The sequence below is a fragment of the Microtus ochrogaster genome, chromosome 1, assembly GCF_000317375.1.
Source record: "Microtus ochrogaster isolate Prairie Vole_2 chromosome 1, MicOch1.0, whole genome shotgun sequence".
NCBI classification, from domain to species: domain Eukaryota; kingdom Metazoa; phylum Chordata; class Mammalia; order Rodentia; family Cricetidae; genus Microtus; species Microtus ochrogaster.
Window position 1 is genome coordinate 80,577,424 of NC_022009.1, and position 19,465 is coordinate 80,596,888.

A 19,465-nucleotide genomic window follows, 5' to 3' on the forward strand; every position below is an offset into this window, starting at 1 on the left:
CTCCCTCCCTCCCTTCCTTCCTTCCTTCCTTCCTTCCTTCCTTCCTTCCTTCCTTCCTTCCTTTCCTTCTTTTCTGTTTGAGTTAATGTTTACTGAGCACTTACTGGTGCTGCGTTCCACCACCCTTTCTGAAACACACTGTGTGCTCTGATGAATTCAAAGCTATTCTGATGGGGATGGTGTCGCTTTCATTTTTCTTGGAGTTTCTATTATTTAATGAATTTGCCAATGTTTAAGTAATCTGAGAACGGGAGGGCTGGTCCTCAAGGTGCCTACCATTCATGTCAGTACAGAATCTGAGGTCTCGTTGATCTATGTGGGGGACAGTATTAGCATGCTACCACTAGAAGGGAATAGAGAAGATGCCCTGCAATTATCTGTAAAAGTATATTTGACATTAATTTCTTCTAGTCCTAGGATTCGGAAACCGCTAGATACAAATTCTTCATATGTTACTAGACACAGTATTAGCAACCATTCTCTCCTATACATTTCAGTAAAATGACCATCTTAAGACAAGTTATTACGAATATAAATACTTCAAGTGCATTTCTCATGGTCCTGCTTTGCATTGTTTTGTGTCCTTTATACTCAGATAAGATTCCTTCTTTGTTCAGTTTGGAAGGAAAGTGCTTTTCTGTGAAATCAAGGCCTCTCCAGCCATCACAACTTTAAAGATATGGATTTACTCATGTTATATTTCCTATCGGTAACGCAGCAATACTTTTATAAAAGATAATAATTTCCAATCACTAAGGATGAGGTTAGATAACAAAATAAGAACAGAATAAAGCCCCTAATTATTTTCCATTCTGTCCAACTCGCTGTTCTCTAGTGACAGCCCTGGTACAGGGGCTGGAATCATAAGCACACCTCCTGAACTCGGAGGTCAGCCTCCCAAATGCCCTACCCTGAGGAGTCTCCTGGGCTAAGCTTTGATCTCAGCTACACAGGAAGCAGCCCGGTTAGTTCATATGAGCCGTGGTTTTGCCTTCTTCACTTTGGAGCTTTTAAACTTTGCATAAAACTGTGGCCCTCCAATGGTTGGTGTAACAATTGATGGTAGAAGGTTTGCCCAGCATGTACCATATTTCGGGGTCTATCCCCAGCACTGTGAAATAGATAAACCAATAAATACCTGAATATAGATAAAGAGCACAAATATTTAGCACAGATAGGTTTGGTTTAGCATGCCCTGGGACTTTGAAAAAGTTAATTCTTACCAATATTAATAATTAAAATGTTGCCTCTAACCATATAGCAACTAGGAGTTCTATTAAAACACCATACAATCCATTCCTTAAGATAAAAATTTGGAACTCAATAGCCACTTCCCTTTTAGACAGAATGCAGACACCATCTGATCTGAAATCATTCATCTTCAACTTGAGCATAAGTGATACCTGTGGAACCAGCCTGGCCATGGCTGTGGAGCCTTTCTAAAGATTAAGTTTCAAAATAGTTTTAATTTGCATTTCCTTAATGGTTAGGATGTTATACATTTTAAAGATATTTCTCAGTCATTTATATTTCATCTCTTTTTTTTTTTTCTATTTGATACAGGATTTCTCTGTGCAGCTTCAGGCTATCTTGGAATTCACTCTGTAGACCAGGCTAGCCTCAAACTCAAAAATCCACTCGCCTCTGCTTGCCGAGTGCCGGGATTAACGACTTGTGCCACCATTATCCGGCTTGTATATCATCTTTCAAGAACTGTTTTGTTCTATGCCACATTTTAATTGAGTTGTTTGTTTTCTCAATGTTTAGTTTTTGAGGTATTTGTATATTCTAGATATTAATCCTTTGTCTTATGCAAAGCTGGTAAGATTTATTTCAAATTCTGCCTTTTCTCTTAAGTGATAGTGTTCTTTGCTCTATAAAAACAATTTAGCTTAACAAAGTGCCATTTATTTTTGTTCCTCATGCCTGCACTGTTAGGATCCTGTTGAGAAAAGACTTCCCTCGGCCAATGGTTTTAAACATAGGCACAGGGTGTCCACTCCTTGATCCACATGGATTTGAGTTTGCACAGGGCAAGAGATAAAGATCAGACATCCATCTTCTAAATGGTATCATCAGTTTGCCAACACAATTTGTTGCAGATACTCTCTTCACCTATATATTCTTGGACTCTGTCAAAAATTAAGTGGGCTGTAGGGGCATGGATTTGCATATGGGTCATCAATTCTGGTTCACTGATCACAGAGTCTTTGTTAGTGTTGGTGCCATGCTGTTCGTATCGCTGTCACTCCAAAGATAACCTGACATCTGGGACAGTGATGCCTTCAGCAGATCTGTTCTTGTTGTTGTTATTGTGGTTTTTGAGGATTGTTTGGACATCCTGAGTCTTTTGCATTTCCATATAAAATTTAAGACTTTTTTCTTTATTTCTGTAAAGAATTGCCTTGGAATTGTGATGGAGATTTCATTGAATCTAGATTGTTTCTGGTAGGGTGGCTATTTTCACAAATTTAATCTGACCAATCCATGAGCATTGAATTCTTTTCGTCTTCTGGTATCTCCTTCAATTTATTTTTCTTTTCTCTTAGTGTCCAAAAACTGTTCTTTGTACAAATACTTTTATTTTCTTGGTTACAGTTATTCCAAAATATTTCAAGGTGTTTTTGAATGGTTTTGCTTCTTTGATTTCTTTCTAGATGTGTTGCCATTTGTTATAAAAGGACCACCGATTGTTGTATGTTAATTTTATTTATTTATTTTTGGTTTTTTGAGGTAGAGTTTCTCAGGGCAACAGCCCTAGCTATCTTATAACTAGTTCTTGTCAACCAGGTTGGCCTTGAACACACAGAGATCTGCCTGCCTCTATCTCCCTAGTGCTGAGATTAAAGGTGTGCTCCATCACCACCCAACTGTGTGTTAATTTCATATCATGATACTTTGCTGAATGTATTTATCAGGTGTAGGGGATTTTCTGGTAGAGTCTTCCAGTCCTTTTATGAATATAATCATATCATCAGAAATTGAAAATAGCTTTATTTTTTCCTTATTTGTAACTACTTTATTTCTTTTACTCATTTTATCACTTTAGTTAAAACTTGAGCATGGGCATCCTGGAATTGCTCACAATATTAGCAGAAGTCTCAATTTTTCTTTAGTTAAGATGATGTTGGCTTTCTTTCTTTCTTTTTCGTTGGGGTTGATTTCACTTGGTTTTCATATCAGGGTCATATGGAACGTGGAAATGTCCCCTCCATTTCTATCTTCTAGAGTAATTTGAGAGCTGTTGCTGGTCTTCTTTGAAGGTCTGGTAGAATTTTGCACCAAATCCATCTGCCCCTTTAAAATTAATTACTGTTTCTATCTAACTAGATGTCATGAGTCTATTCCAATTATTTACTTCATCAGGATTTAACTTTAGCATAGTGTATATATCTAGAAATTGATCTAATTTTTAGATTTTTCAGTTTTATGGATTATATGTTTTTTAAAGTATGTTCTTTGATTTTCTGAGTTTCTTCAGTGTCCATTGTAATCTCTCCTTTTTCTCTCGAATTTTGTTATTTTAAATCCTCTTTCAGTTAGTTTAACTAATAACTTATCAATCTTGTTGGTCCTTTCAAACAACCAAGTCTTTGTTTCATTGATTCTTTGTAAGTTTTTCATTGTTGTTTTATTAATTTCAGCCTCATTTTAACTATTTCTTCCCATGTACTCTTGGGCTGTTGGTTTTTCTTGTTTATTAAGGACTTTATATGTGGTATTAAATTATTAATATGAGTATGTTATAATATTTTATGTTGATACATAGTGCTATACACTTTCCTTTTGAAACTTCCTTCACTGTGCCCCATAGATTGGGGTATGCTGTGTTTGCATTTTAGTTAAAGCCTATGAATTTTAAATTTTCCTTTTTGATTTCTTTTTTCACCCAGTTTTGATTCAGTAGTGTGTTGTTCAACTTCGATGAGTCTGTGTCCCTTTTATCCTCTTTGCTGTTGTTGAGACTATCATTATTCCATAGTGGTTACATAAGATACAAGACATGATTTTGATTTTTCTATATCGAGACTTGCTTTGCATTCTAATATATAATATATTTTGGAGAAAGTTCCCTGGGTTTCTGACAAGTACACATATCCTTTAGTGTTAGGGTGGGATGTTCTATAGATACCTGTTTTATATGTGTGTGTGTTCTACCATGGGAGTCCCTAGGGCCAAATTCATACCCTAGGTTTGGTTAAAAATCTGCCCTTACCTACTAAGTTCTCATGATAGCTCCATATTACTTTTCCTCCGTTAGAATTCTTTTTTTTTTGAAATTGAAACTGGATTTGTTTTCATACAATATATTCTAATCACGGTCCCACTCCCCTCAGTCCCTCCCTACCTCTCCACCCACCCAAATTCACTTTCTTTCTTTCTATACTTGTTAGAAAACAGTCAAGCAATGAAAAACAAACAAACTGTACTGGGATAAAACAAGGAGGAAGAAAAAGAGCCAAAGAAAGCATAAAAAGCAGATACAAATGCAAGGACACATACACTTGCTTACACAGGATTCCCACAAAGCACAAAATCAGAAACCATCATAGCAAAAGACCTGTAACAAAGCATTATGAAACACAAAACCTCCAAAACTCCCACTGAGTTCCCCTTGTGTTGGTCATCCTCTGCTGGGCAGGGGCCTGCCTCAGACTTTGTCCTCAGTGACACACCTTTGGCCTTTGAAGAAAAAGGAACTTTCCTTTTCAAGCAGTTGTCAATTGGAGAAGGCCTCTTACTATAGGAATTCCTACCACCAGTAGCCTTCAAGTTACCCGCCCACTTGGGCGTGGCCTCTTATGCTATTTATACCAATGTAAAGCACAAGTCCAGCCTCTTTCTGAGCTCTGGGATTCCATTGCTGTTCTCCATTTCAGCAGAGGATTGTGGTTTGTGAGTCTACCCCTAAATAACCTCTATTATTCTCAATTCTGAGCTAGTGTGGGATTTCTTTTAAGAGTCCTTCTTCAGCCTCTGGGTTAGGGATGAAGGCTGGGTGTGTCAACCTGTCCTTTTAGCTCTAGGGCTGACCCGACCCAATGCAGCCCCTGTGCCTGCTGCCACAATCTTTGTGAGATCACTTGTGCACCAGCCCTGTGGTGTCTAGAAAGTCATGATCTCCTGGTGTCCTCCATCCCCTTTGGCTGTTCCACTCCTTCGGCCTCCTCTTCCTCTGTTTCCTGAGCCCTGAGGGGAGGGATGGAGACATCCCTTTTGGGGATGAGTGTTCTAAAGTCTCTCACACTCTGCGTAATCTCTGGCTGTGGGACTCTGTGTTTGTTCTTATTTGATGCAGGAGGACGCTCCTCTGATGATGGCTGAGCAAGGCGCTGACCTATGGATAGTGAAGAATGTCCTTAGGAATCATTTTGTTGCTACGTTTCTTTAGCAGAACAGTTGTATTTGTTTTTCTCCTGGTTCCTGGCCTATCTAGACTCAGGTTCTTAGTCACCCAGGAAGTGTTGGGTTTGGTGTCCACCTCACGGGATGGGCCTTAAGTCTAATCAAATATTTGGTTACTCTGTGCCACTGTCATACAAACCTATCTTTCAGGCAGGTCACACCTGTGGATTAAAGGTTTTGTAGCGGAGTTGGTGTTCATTTTTTCCTCTGGTAGTGTACAGAGTACCTTCTAGTACCATGAGCTCTAGTAGATAGGGGTGAAGACTCTAGGTAGGAACCAAGTCAGGGTCCAGCATTGATGAAGTGCACGTGTTCCAGGTAGGGGGCACGTGGATTAAAAACACCAGGCAGACGGAGCAGACATACAAAAGAAATACACAGAGGCACAGAATAGAACCATAGGGCAATCCAGTGAATACTGAATTCACCCGCGTCTATTTTCCATATGTTTATATACCCCAATCCCAAAGGGGTAGTGGAGAAGACAAAAGACTGCTTAAACGTGATACAAAGAACAAACAGAGAAATTATCTCAATACCTGAAGCGTCAAGCAACTATATCCTGAGTTAAGTTTTCTGCTGTTTATGCAGGACACTTAGCAACTACATCTTACGCCAAGCATCACTCCCTGGCTCAAACCTCCTGTCATCTCCTTGAAGAAGCAGGAATAGACCTGAACTCTCTGATCTTTGATCAAGGTGGAATGGATCCACCTCTGCGGGCCCTCTTAATTCCCAAAACACCAAGTAACCATGCCCTAGGTCAAGGCCACACCATAAGTCAAACCTCTTGGCAATAACCTTGGAGGAGCAAGAATAGGCCTGAACTCTCTGACCTTTGGTCAAGGTGGAGCAGATCCGCTTCTGTGGGCTCCCACAGAATCAGCTTGACTTCTCTGTGTCCAGTGAGTGGTATCGTGTTTCCTTCAGCAATAAAGCCTTACCATCAGTTTGTGAAGAGCAATTAATAGCCCTGACAATAGCTGTGTTCTCTGAGGTTTTCATGAGGGCCCCTTTTGCCAACAGTTCTATTACATGTGACCCATTGCTGGCACTGAAGGTTTCCATTGCTCTCACTGAAGGTGAGAGATGTCTTTATGGGGTTTTCTGTCTCCTGCTATGCAGTGATTCCAGCTAGAGATCTTTATAGACAATACCTCCCTAATTATTTTATGAGTCGCGGGTAGTTACTTCAGTTTTCCATCAGGAGTGTCCTGTGGAGTTGGATGGTTCACATCCTTCCTACTTCCTTCCCTACAGAACCCACTAACAGATCTGCCCCCCAGTCACAGCAACAGGAATGTGTCTCAAGAACTCAACAGAGGGCCTGGAGCAGTAAAATCACCTCTACTGAGAATCACAGCTATAGGATGTTGACAAATATAAATAAATAAGTAAATAAGCAAACAAACAACAACAGAAGAAGCACCGAAATGTGCCAGGTTCAATTTGTCAAAAGCATCTGATTTTTAAAATAAAATATTTTAGTAATCTTGACAGGGTAGAGTTAAGTTATTTTAAGCATAAAATATTCACCTGGTATTAGAGAATGTATATTTAATTAGGGAACTATAGATTCTGCAAATATGATTATTGTTGTTCTTTTTTTAAAAAAATGCTGCAAGATCCCCGCAGCAGTAGGGCAGCAGAAATGCTGTAGGTCCCAAATGGTGGCGGCGGGCTGCCATGTGGTGGCAGGCAGCGGGCCCTGGGAGCAGCCAGTCCCAGGCAGAAATGGCTGCCAGTCCCAGAGGGGTGGCCTGAGCGGTGGCGGAGGGCCATGTGGCGGCAGACAGCAGGCCCTGGGAGCAGCCAGTCCCAGGCAGAGACAGCTGCTGGTCCCAGAGCAGTGGTGGCGGGCCATGTGGCAGCAGGCAGTGGGCCCCAGGCAGAGTCGGCTGCTGGTCCCCGAGCAATGGCTGGTCCCAGGCAGGGAGACACATGGCGGGCGGGCAGAAGACAGAAACATGGATAGACACGACATGCAGGGTGAGGTTGAATGTTTATTCAGAGAGTTATGGAGGAGGAAGGGTGAAGGGGGGACAGAGAGAGAGGGAGAAAGGGGGAGAGAGAGAGAGAGAGAGAAAGAGAGATAAAGGGAGAAAGAGACAGAGAAGGGGGGAAGCAGAGAAGTGGGAAGAGTGGCAGTAGCGAAACTGCCTCACCTAGAGGAAGATGGAAAAGAGGACGAGCTTAGGCAGGAAGCTAAAGATCAGCCTGCCTCAGTGGATGGGGAGGGGAATGGGTGTGGCTTGTCTCTTTAAAGGACCAAAACCATAACATTCCCAGGTCTTCCTTATAATAAAAAGCAGGCACGTTAAGGAAGCAGAAAAGGAAGGGCCCAAGATGGCGATGGGCAGGTCAGAGGTAATGGGAGTGGGCATGGCTTGTCCCTTAAAGTGACAGGAAAGCACAACAATTATAATCTGTTTTTAAAATCACATTGTTTTGCTTTCTGGATTTCGGTTTTACTTTTACAATAATCAATATAGTTAAGCACTCCAGATGCTTGAGCTCTCAAAACAGTTTCCTATTTAGTTATGGAAACATTTCTATGTACTTGGTTTCTGAATCTGCTTTTTATTTCTTCTTCTTTTGTCAAGACAGTTTCTTTGTGTAATCTGTAGCCTAGGCTGGCCTTGAACTCACAGATCTCTTTCTTTTCTGCCCCTGCTTCCCGAATGCTGGGATTAGAGGTGTGTACCACCACCACCCAGCTGGAACTGCTTAATAATAGTGCTTCTTCCAGTGATGGCTGGGAAACTCATAAGTTAAATAGGCAGAAGCTTTATATATTTCAAAGATCGCATCAAAGAGCACATCAAGTTCTCCATATGTGTTAGATGAGAACCACCAGAATAATTAGTAATAATCTTTACTTTCAAATAGCAGAAACCAAAGCTTCAGAGGAAGGGAGTATGTACAGCTGAAAATATAAGGAACCCATGCTTTCTCTCTTGGTGTATATTTGCTGGACTGCGCTCTGCTGTGTTGTGAGTGAATGAGGTGTGTGTCACCTCTCCAGGCTCCTTGGGAAAGTTTACTGTCATCCCACAGCCTCTAATCCTACATCCCCTTAACTGTCAGACAAAGATCGGGACGGGACGTATTATTCTTCCAGATTGCAATAGCATTAGGGAGTGGTTGGATTTCTTGTTTAGGTGTGCACACATGAATGTAGCATTATGTATGCATGCATGCATGAATGTACATATTATATTTAGAGGTATAGTGGCTCATTTTATTATATTCATAATATATAATGTATCATATACATGGGTGCTTTTGGATATTTGCCTTCATATATGTTTATGTACCATGTGCATGCCTGGTACTCTGAGACATATTGTTCAGAAGAGGACTGATGCCCGCACTTTCTCCTTCATCCTGGCTTTTTAGAAACAGTAACTATTTTGCCCGTTTTAGGTTTTTCTTAGGCATATCTTTCACTATAACACGAGGGACATTCTTGTGGCCTGCTCAGCCCTTGCCTTACAAACTTCTTCCTTTCTACCTCACTAAGCATACATCTCTCCTCTCCAGGGTGGATATTGTCATTGTGTCTCTGCCTCCTAGGCCTTCCTCCTGCAGCAAGGTCAAAGGCTCCTCACCCAAAAGCAAAGTACCGGCCTTTCTCAGAAATCTGTGTTTTTCCTATTGCTGTGATAAATTACCCTGTCGAAAGCCATGTGACAAAGGCTGAGCTGCTGGGTGATGGTGATGCCCACCTTTAATCCCACTATGTGGAAGGCAGAGGCAGGCAGATGGATCTCAGCCTGGTCAACAGAGTGAGCTGACTGAAGAAAATATGTCAGAGGTGAAAGCACACTGTTAATTAAAATGACATAAAAAGAAATTGGTAAATGCGACAGATGAATTGGGAGGATGGTAATTTGGTTATTGTCCTGTTAGCCGTACTATACAATTATACCCCCTTGTCTTTGTACATTGAATAGTCTTTAGATATGGAAAACTCAAGTCCAAATGGATCAAAGACCTCAACATAAAGTCAGCCACACTGAAGCTCATAGAAGAGAAAGTGGGAAGGACACTTGAACGATTTGGCACAAGGACATGTGCTCAACTATGTTCATCGCAGCATTGTTTGTCATAGCCAGAACCTGGAAACAACCTAAATGCCCCTTGACCAAAGAATGGATAAAGAACATGTGGTACATTTACACAATGGAGTACTACACAGCAAAAATAATAATAATGATGATGTCTTGAAATTTGCAGGCAAATGGATGGATGTAGAAAAACATCATTTTGAGTGAGGTAACCCAGACTCAGAAAGACAATTATCACATATACTCACACATAAGTGGTTTTTAAACATAAAGCAAAGGAAACCAGCCTATAAATCACAATCCCAGAGAACTTAGACAACAATGAGGACCCTAAGAGAGACATGCATGGATCTTATCTACATGAGAAGTAGAAAAAAAAAAGATCTCCTGAGTAAATTGGGAGGATGGGGACCATGGGAAAGGGTTGAAGGGGAGCAGAGAGGAAGGGAGGGAAGCAGAGAAAAATGTATAGCTCGATAAAATCAGTAATAGAAAAATAGCCTTCAGAGACTTCGTTCAGAACCCAGGATAAATATTTTCCCCTGGGATCTAGCCAATCATTTTCTGTCCTTGAAAATGAGATAAAGGTTGAGGATGTAGCTTAGTGGTAGAACCCTTGCTGAGCGTGACATGACACACGATGCAAAATTAACGCTGATAATAATAAGATCACACGTGGGAGGCTGAAGCAGTTGACCTCACTCTAAAAGCATCAAACGTGAGTGCAGAGTCTTTTCCCTTGAACCTCCCTGGATCTGTCTGGCATGTGCTAACAGTCCCTTCCAGATCTTGCTAACTGGTTAATATGACCATCAGAGTATCTAACTATTCTGCGGGAGGTCTTGTAAGATGAGGAAATATAGGTAAGGCATGTTTCGTAGCTAAGTTGATCCTGAAATGCCATTTGGAACCATAGCGTCTTGGGAGTGTGTTTGTAAATGGATTGGTGAACAAACTTTTGGGGATAGAGCCTTGATATCCCTAAAACTCTTCCAAAATTATTACAGTGAATTCAAAACCCATGATAGGGATTAATAAGCATTTAGAAAATAATTAATAGTAAATGAAATTAGAAAAATGGGTTCCTCGTCTAATAGGACAAGTGGCCTTCTAAGCATTAGACCCTGAGAACAAGGGAAAGCTGTGTGAGAACAGAAAGTCATCTGCAGGCCAAAGCTAAAAATGTCCAATGAACTTGTGCTGTGCAAATTACCCTGCCTATGACATGTTGTCACAGCTGAGTCACTGAGGGAAAGAAACCTACTCATAAATCTAGGCACTGGTGATCGGATGATTTCTGAAAACCTGCTCATTTTTACTACCTAATTACAAACTGCACATAACACAGACATTCGAGCAGTTCTTACATAAGCATCCTGCATAGTTACGTATGAATAAATGAACACATGAGAAATCCCATGGATGCCTAAAAGAGGATGTGTTTGGAGATAAACAAAACTTTGAATATAAGCCATAAAATCTCAAAAATCCATTGGCCAGGCTTTGAGAACAATAACTATATCTTTATTACAAAAAAAATCCCCAAATAACAACTCATATTGGATATTAGACAGATGTTAGCCACATCAAAATCACACTGTCACCACTACTGTTTTATGCACTACTACTAATTGTACAGGCACAGATTGTTTATCAACGCAAAATACATCCAGAAAGCAGGTATGTGAACACGCAGGGGGACTTCACACAAAAGTATCAGTGGTAACCAAAGCCTTTCAGTCTTGTGATTAATCCAACCGTGTCCTCAGTTGAAATAACAGATAATATTTCTTTTTCTCCTTTACCCCCCACTTTTTTTTCTTTCATGACAGGGTTTCTCTATGTATCTCTGCCTGTCATGGAACACAGTCTGTTGACCAGGCTGACCTTGAAGTCACAGAGATTGCCTGCCTCTGCCTCCCGAGTGCTGGGATTAAATACATGTGCTGCCACCACCGCCCAGCACCAGCTACTACTTCTAACCCGATGGAGTATTTAACATTTTTAGAAGGAAATTTCTAACTGCCTTAAGAATTTATAGAAATGAGTGATGCCTGGTTGTTCCAAATTGACCCATCAAGGTGCTTAGAATCTATGTCGTTATTCAGTCAAGTCTGGCTACTGTGGATTCAGCCAGCGATAAGCCTTTAACTTCTCAGGTCAAGCTCCCATGCATTTAGACTCCATTATGGTCACAGTAGGTGTTTAGTGATGTAAAAAGCTGGTTCTATGCTATATGGCACCAATCAACAGCAGTTCATGAAGTGTTTGCCAGGGCTTTGCTTCTCACCTCCTTATTCAGCCTCAGAACAACCACACACACATGGTATTCTAGATTATTTTTTTGTTTGCATGAAGATGTGCCATGTGGTTACTGAACCTAGATCAGAGCCTCTGGAAGAACAGTTCGTGCTGTTAACCTCTGATGATACTCAAGATGGTTTCATGGATAAGCAAATCAGGGCACAGAGAATTTACTCATTGGCTCAGGGTAGCCCAGGTTTAATAACAAAGCTATGAGGTCTCCCTTAGCAGATGGGCTTGAAACACTTCACTTCTCACAGCCACTCTTTTTAGATTTGTTTTCTGTGTGTCTATTTGTGTTTGTCTGCTTGGTTATATAGCTCTCATGTCTGAATGCATGTTTTCTGTGTGTCTATTTGTGTTTGTCTGCATGGTTATATAGCTCTCATGCTTTTTTATTTCTTATTGACAACTTGGGTTCACAGTTGTTTGGATAAGTGTCAGAACTCAAGCATCCATCGAGCACCTGTGTGCCCAGGACTCCTAGACACCAGTGCGATTGTGTTATTGGTTCTATTGTTGACAGCTTGCCATGATTAGAGTTAATCATGATTGCATGAGAAATGCATAGACATGTGACATGACTCACGAAACCAGTTAGGGCTTTGCAAGCATGCCTTGTTTTTATCTATTTCATTTTCCCATGTTACTTGGCCTTAGATTTATTCTCAACTTTTTAAAACCAAATCTTGTTTTGAGCAGGAAACCCTCTCTGGCCCATTTGAAGAGGCTTGATATTTGCATCCACAAACATTAAATCTCAATTATTAACACTTCACATGGTTTACACACTCTGAAATCTGGTATCAGAGCTGCCCGTCATTTCATACTGACATTTCAATACTTGAAATACCTGATACGTAAGATGTGGGACACACGTTATAATTAAAACCACTACTACTGTATGTTTAATATTCTTAATGTATGCATTTTTAGTGTGTGCATGGAAAAGAACCAGCGGCATTTTCTAAAAGCCTGCTAGTTCCCTAGTGCACAGATTGTGCTCTAGCTCAGAAGCAGTGTGCACTGAAACCAGCCTCAGAACGGTACCTGTCCAAGAAGAAGGAAGCCTCTTTATAAATCAAACCCCTCTAAGTGGGAGGTCCAGGAGTCCCTTCCGTTCTAGGGGCTGAGCCGCGGTTGCTCCTTCCTCTTCACAGCCTGCTACTGCTACCTGCCTGAACCTTGTCTTTGGCTCCCGACAAACCTGCAGTCAGAATGGCGTTTTCTCTCTCCAGCACTTGCAAATCCGATTTTTATGTCTAGCTAAGTGCTCTTGGTTTTCTCTCTACCTACTGCTGAGGCCTGGTTTCTAGCAGGCCTGTACCTAAGCCAGATCCGGCCTATGTAATGCTGTTTGTAATGAGAAATCTAAACAGGGAATGGCAGTGAGGCATGGCAGGAATGTGTTTCCATTGGAGAAGTCAGCGCAGAGAAAAAGTATATGCAAAGCCGTGTCCAGAAGGTCTTTTCAGTGGGCCAGGACTGCAGACTAATGTTATTGCACTTAGCTGTTAGTCTGCCAGCCCTTCCTCACGGATTTGCTTTCTCGTCCCCTCCTCCCACCCCACCCTCTTCTCACCCTTCTCTTCTCTTTTCCTTTTCTCTCCTTCTTTGGCCCCTGCTGACTGTTTGCTCAGGTGGACAGTGACACCATTTGGAACGAGCTGCACTCGTCCGGTGCTGCACGCATGGCTGTTGGCTGTGTCATTGAGCTGGCTTCCAAAGTGGCCTCAGGAGAGCTGAAGGTGAGGTCTGGGTTGCATTAAGTGTGGGAAATCCAGAGAAGACACTGAAACAGAGATGTTGTTGTTTTGGGGGATGTGGAGGGTGTAGTGTGTTAATAAAGGGAAGAGATGGAGGGAGGAGGGCAAGGAGATGGTCACTAAGGTGTAAGCAGAACTCCTCTGTAAGGAGGTGGTTGCTGTCCTGCTTGAAGAGTCTTACTCCTCTCTGGAATGTTCTGTAGTTAGAGCACAATAGTGTATTTGTAAGACCATAGTCATGGTGAGCAAAATTGTGGTCCATATTAAAAATACAATGTGGGGCGTGTGTTTGTGTGTGTGTGTGTGTGTGTGTGTGTGTGTGAGTGAGTGTGGTGTGTGTGTGTGTGCTGTGTGTATGTGTGTGTGGCGGGGGGGAGGGAGAAAGAGAGAGAGAGATCTGTGATGCTCTCCCAGCATTCTCTTTTGAAGAAACTTAGGAACTAGAGTTCCTGAGTAGTGTGTGTAAGTTCAGAATACCACCCAGAGAGAGGAGGGGGTGAAAGTCAACACAGACGGAAGGATTGGGAGGAAATTGTTGATTGGATGGGTAATGAACCGAAGTATGTTTTTCCATGAAAGAACTTCAAACATGAGCTATGCTTTATTGTTCTTCTCTTTCTATGGTCTCTTCTTTTTACATCATATGAAAAGAACAATGTCCAAACCCCAATGTCTCCAGTCTAAACAATTTATAAAAACCAGAGACCTGACAGACATTGACATTTTATTTGCTATTTTAACAGTGCTATTTAAAGGTATGCCATGTGTGTCTTGAATGTAGCTACCCCAATAAACCTGGTTGGTGCTAACACAGTTTTTAATGCACTGGTTCACACACTTCATAACGTGATCTGGGACGGTGACTGGTCTGGTATTTTTAGCAGTTGTGAGGCTTGAGGGAAATTACCCCGACCAGCAATATATGCACTGGGAGTTTTGTGAATCTAAGATAAAGTCCAAATAGAAGGGCTATTCTTAGGGTTAAATGAAATTTTTATTCAAATTATACCTGAATCTGGTGATTGGAAAATGTAGGGTGGTCCTGGAAACTGTGGTGTCATCTTTCCCAGAAGTCAGAATTTATAGAAATAAGCTCTGGATGTGGTAGGTTCCAGGGTTTTGTTGTTTTTAAAGAAATGCCTGTGTGTGTTTGACAAGACCGAGCCTGGGGACACTAACTGCTCATCGGAGACTAATGGGGCCATTAATGAAAGCAATGGTTAATTTTCAGGCCTTATCTTTGCAAATGATAAATTAAAAGGTCAGAGGGATTTCGCTTTCTGGGCAGGCTTGGCTGTCCCCTGTAGTTCCTTCGGGATAATTACTCTTATTTGATGACATCATAAATTATGATAAGTGGACAACTCTAAAGAATATTTGAGAATCTTGTTTTCAAAAGGACTCACATGGCAAGTAATAATACCATGGCTACATATTCCAGTGTTTACGGTTGCTTTGTTGCCATGCCCACTCTTGATGTCAAAAGAAACTTCTGTGTTAGCATTCACAGTTCCTAATTGCTTTTAGTTTCAGACAATTTCATTGATAATCTAGAAGCCTTCTTAACTGGAATGCAGACGGTCAAGAAAATCATGACTTTTCTTACTTGGGATCTGCGGAATTTACGAATTTATGAATGAGGAAAATGAAACAGAAACGTAATTCCATTTTAAGCAGGTAGTCATTTCAGATGATCAGTTACAAATAAGCTGTGGACAGTGTCCTGCGGACATGCTGGCCACCAGCTGTACTAACGCGGGCTATTTATGTTAAGAGCAAGGATTCCTGCAGATGCTTTTTCTCTGCTTTGCTAAACAGTCAGCATGCTTGGTTAGTAGAAAAAGAAAAAAAGGGCTCTGCTATCCCAGTACCCTGTGCAGCATTGTATGGCTTCTCTGGGCGTCTTTACTGACCGATCGCCAAGCAGGGCTGAAGAGGTCGAACATTGTCCACACCGCAGACACTGACCCTGAGAGGTTTGTAAACGAGAAAAGCAGAGTTCACTCTCAAGTATGACTGTCAGCATACAAAATAAGCAAATATCACAAACCTAAGTTCACCTGGCTTTGGCGAACGTTTCAGATTTTGGAGTTAACTCTTCTTTCTGAGGGTCAAGAAAGAAAATCTTAGATAGACAGTACCACAATAGGAACTGATTCCATGTTGACACCACAAATGAACCCCTGGCAGTTACTGATTTGGGGACAGAGAAATTACATTGGAAACATAGAAACCAAAAATGATTTGTAGCCACAGTGAGAAGTCCGAAAACTAAGCTAGAGCCACCCTTGTGAGCCCCTGGTCAACCAGATGGTCATTCCATTTCACTTGTCACCACACCATTTTCCAGCCTGGAGGACCTGCTGGCTCAGGGCATTGCTGCCCATGACTTCTGGGTCCACTACATTCTGACCCAAGAAGGAAATGGGGTCAGGAAATTTAGGACCCTGGTAAACAATACCTTGGTAATAAATACCAAAAGAAAAAAAAACAATTAAAAACCCCGCTTTTTGTAATTTTCTGTCTATGTTCAGTTCTCACACATTTTGCCCATTTTCCTAGAAAGTCTAAACTTTAATAAAATACCACTGGTGTAGCATAATATTACATCTTTTAAGAGAGTGCTACTTTATCTTGGAAAATATATAAAAGAATTAAGAGCTTTCTTGAAGAATAGTGGGGCTGGATATGTTAGGAACTAAGAGATGAGCTGGAGGGAGATCATGGGGATCATAAAGGATGGAAAACTGATTCGAACACACTATAGAAGAGAAACAACCAAGTAAGATAACCTGGGTCCACCCAGGAGCTGCATCTGACCTTGCCTGTCCTGTCTTCCTCCCTTTTGGCCTGCATTGCACTGGAGAAACTAATAAAGCAGAAGAGTTACAAGAATGAATCCAGCGGAGGGGAAAGACTTCAAAGTGACATTTAAATAGAACACGTGTAGCAAACTATCGCTGGAAATTGGTATATTTTTAGTACAGAATGGAAATAATCATCAGAGTGGAATGGAAATTATGAGACATTTCAAGCTTTCTGGGGTTTTAACAACATATACGCATAATTTCTCACATAGGTTTCTGGTACCAAGGGACAGACACTCTGAAAATGTTGGAATTTTTGGTGTACAAGAAGAGTAATTATCTCAAAATGAAATTCTGTAGAGCATTATAAAAAGTACACATGGAATATAGAAATATCTCTAAATGGTAATACTTGTTCAGCTCATTAAATAAATACACAGTAAGAATCTCTTAAGAATTCCTGTAGCAATCTACTTTGATGACACTTTGAGCTGCCTGCACAATTTATAGAGAAATGACAACAAAAAGTCAAACTATCTGGTTGCGTGGCAGATGATGTCTCTGATGTTTGAGCGCATATTTTGCAATGTGATGTTGCTATGACAACCCTTCTTTGAGTAACTAGTAAAGTTGGTTTGCTTGGCATGTACCCCCCATGCTCACTGAGCACCCTTGAAGTAAATTCCCCTGGTAGGATACTGCCTTAAAGAGTTCAACCAACCCTTTAAGATCCTGTATTCAGCTAATAAAGTTTATAAACTTCACGACCCTCTATTTTCTTCCAACTGTCACATCGGAGCTGTGCTATAGCACAAGTAGATGGCCTGTATCCTCATTTTATGGCTAGAATTATTTGATGTGTGTGAAAAGACAAGATGGGGCTAGAGAAATGGCTCAATCATTAAGAACAACAACTGCTCTTTAAGAAGGTCTGGATTCGGTTCCCAGCTCCATCTTAAGTAGCATCTTAAGCACCTGTTACTTTAGTCCCAGGAGATCTGAGGTCCTCTTTGTACCCCAGAGGACATCAGACATGCATATGATGCACATGCAAACACACAGGTAAAACATTAATACACATAAATGAAAAATAAAGAAGTCTTTTTTTGAAAGACAAAAGAAGTACTTTCAAATTCAAAAGGCAGGAGAATAACAAGCTATCCACGATCCATACATTCATCAGACTCGAGACTGTGCTGGCCAAACAAATGTGCGCTCACAACCACCTCATTGCTAGCTTTTTGAACTAAGCATAGCAATCTACTGCCCTTTCAGAAATTACCTACTTATTTATTTTGATAGTTTTGAACATTTTAGTCCTTAAAAAACATAAAATAGTATTAATGTTTTCTCCTCTAGTGTTCTTCAACTTAAAATCATGCCAGGAAGATGTGTGCATCTTTATTGGAGTAATAAAGTATTTCTTTGTACATCAAAAATAGTTCATTCTTCTGTTGGGTGTTTTTGTTATTGCCAGCATTTGCTCTTTGAACAATACTTCAACATGCTGCCTTTTTTTTAAACTATGCATTACAAGAATGTCCAGTTTCTAGGCTAACCACATAATAAATCTTAGTAAGTAATGCCAAGTGGAATTCCAAAGTAATTCTGCTAAAATAAGATCAGTATAAAAGCTTTCCTCCAAAGGCATTTATTGAAAAACTAGGAGGCAATCAAGAAGCTTCATGTGATTCGGTTGATGGACAACTGCATGGCCAACATACAGCAGGCTACATGCATGGCAGGCTATGGATACTGTGTGAACCCAGGGCTGTGCTCAAGATCAGGAAAGACCTACAGAGGCCCTTAAACCCTTGGTTCAAGCTGACTTTGAGACTCTCCTCAAACTGGCAGTGAAGGACAAGGTTAGCTGCCCCAATAGATACTGAGTGTGTACACTGACACATTTGCATACATGTGGTGACCCCACAAAGGCTGAAGCAATACCTGGGCACTAAGCTAACAAAACAGAAGACAGTACTACACAAAGCATAGAGAGCAAACTTTATAGAAGATGTTCAGAAAACCAGCAAACAAAACAATTATCAACTGTACTAAGCCCCGCTCCCAGAGAGGTGGGGCTCTAATGTTCAGGGATAACATAGAAAACATCTTTAAATATTTACTATGTCCTGTTTTAAAAGCTTACTTTTATTTTTTATTCTTTTTTCTTTTTATTTATTCTTCTTTTATACAGTGCATCCCACCTGCAGCCTCCTCTCCCTCCACTCCTCCTGTTCCCCCAACCTCCTTTTTCCCTTCCAGAAAAGAGCTGGGATGTGTGACATCAGTCACTCCATTGATTAAGGGTTGATTCAGCTAATCTGGTGGACTAGGTGGGTGTTTCCTGCCTACCTCACCACGGTAAGCCCTACAGCTCAGATGGGAAGGTATCATGGCAGTTGGGAGCCAAGGAATCCCACAAAGACACACCACATACCACACGACAAACCTCACACAAAAGATTTATTGGGAGGGATAAAAAACAAAACAAAAGAGTGGCTGCCTCTTCTGTGGCAAGAAACAGAAAAGAACTGAACTGGATACAGGGTTTATATAGTCTTTCTTGTGGAGGGGGGGAATTTTTCAGGGTGAAGCTTTCGAGGGTGGAGATGGGTAGGACTTCATGTCACCACCTGTTGCAAAAAGAAGCGCCGTGGCGAGAGTTGAAAGGTACATTTACCTATGAGTATAGGGATAAGTACTTCAGGAGCAGAATAATGCTATGCCAATTTAACAGAATAAAAGATTTGGATTCTTTTTTAGCTCGTGTGATCTGCCCAGCCATGGGGTTTTGGCCCAGTTAGTAGTATCAGGCATGAGTCCTCCTTATGGTGCAGGCTTTAAGTGCCACCAGAAATGGTTTGCTTACGCCTGTAACATTCACGCCAGCGTTGAAACAGTGGGCATATGTGTCAGACCACTTGGCGTTATAGCTCACAAGGTTGGGAACCTTGTGATAAAACCTTCTGGAAGCATGCATAGAAACTTCCAGCACTATGAAGTTAGCCAGTAGGGATTAACTCCCAAGTAAATATCAGTTTGATTTCTCTATAAGAGTGACAACAAAAATGCTTAACTATACATAGCCAGTCATTGCCAACTCAAGGTA

The 19,465-nt window shown here is 41.1% G+C and overlaps 1 protein-coding gene across 1 annotated transcript in view; it reads left to right on the plus strand.

Annotated features, from left to right (window-relative positions):
* The window catches only part of Hdac9 (histone deacetylase 9), a 674,620-nt gene that overhangs the window by 633,558 nt on the left and 21,597 nt on the right, over nt 1–19,465 (plus strand). The window contains exon 18 of the mRNA XM_026782512.1: nt 13,421–13,528. Coding sequence (XP_026638313.1) covers nt 13,421–13,528 — 108 coding nt within the window. The remainder of the gene's footprint in view (nt 1–13,420; nt 13,529–19,465) is intronic.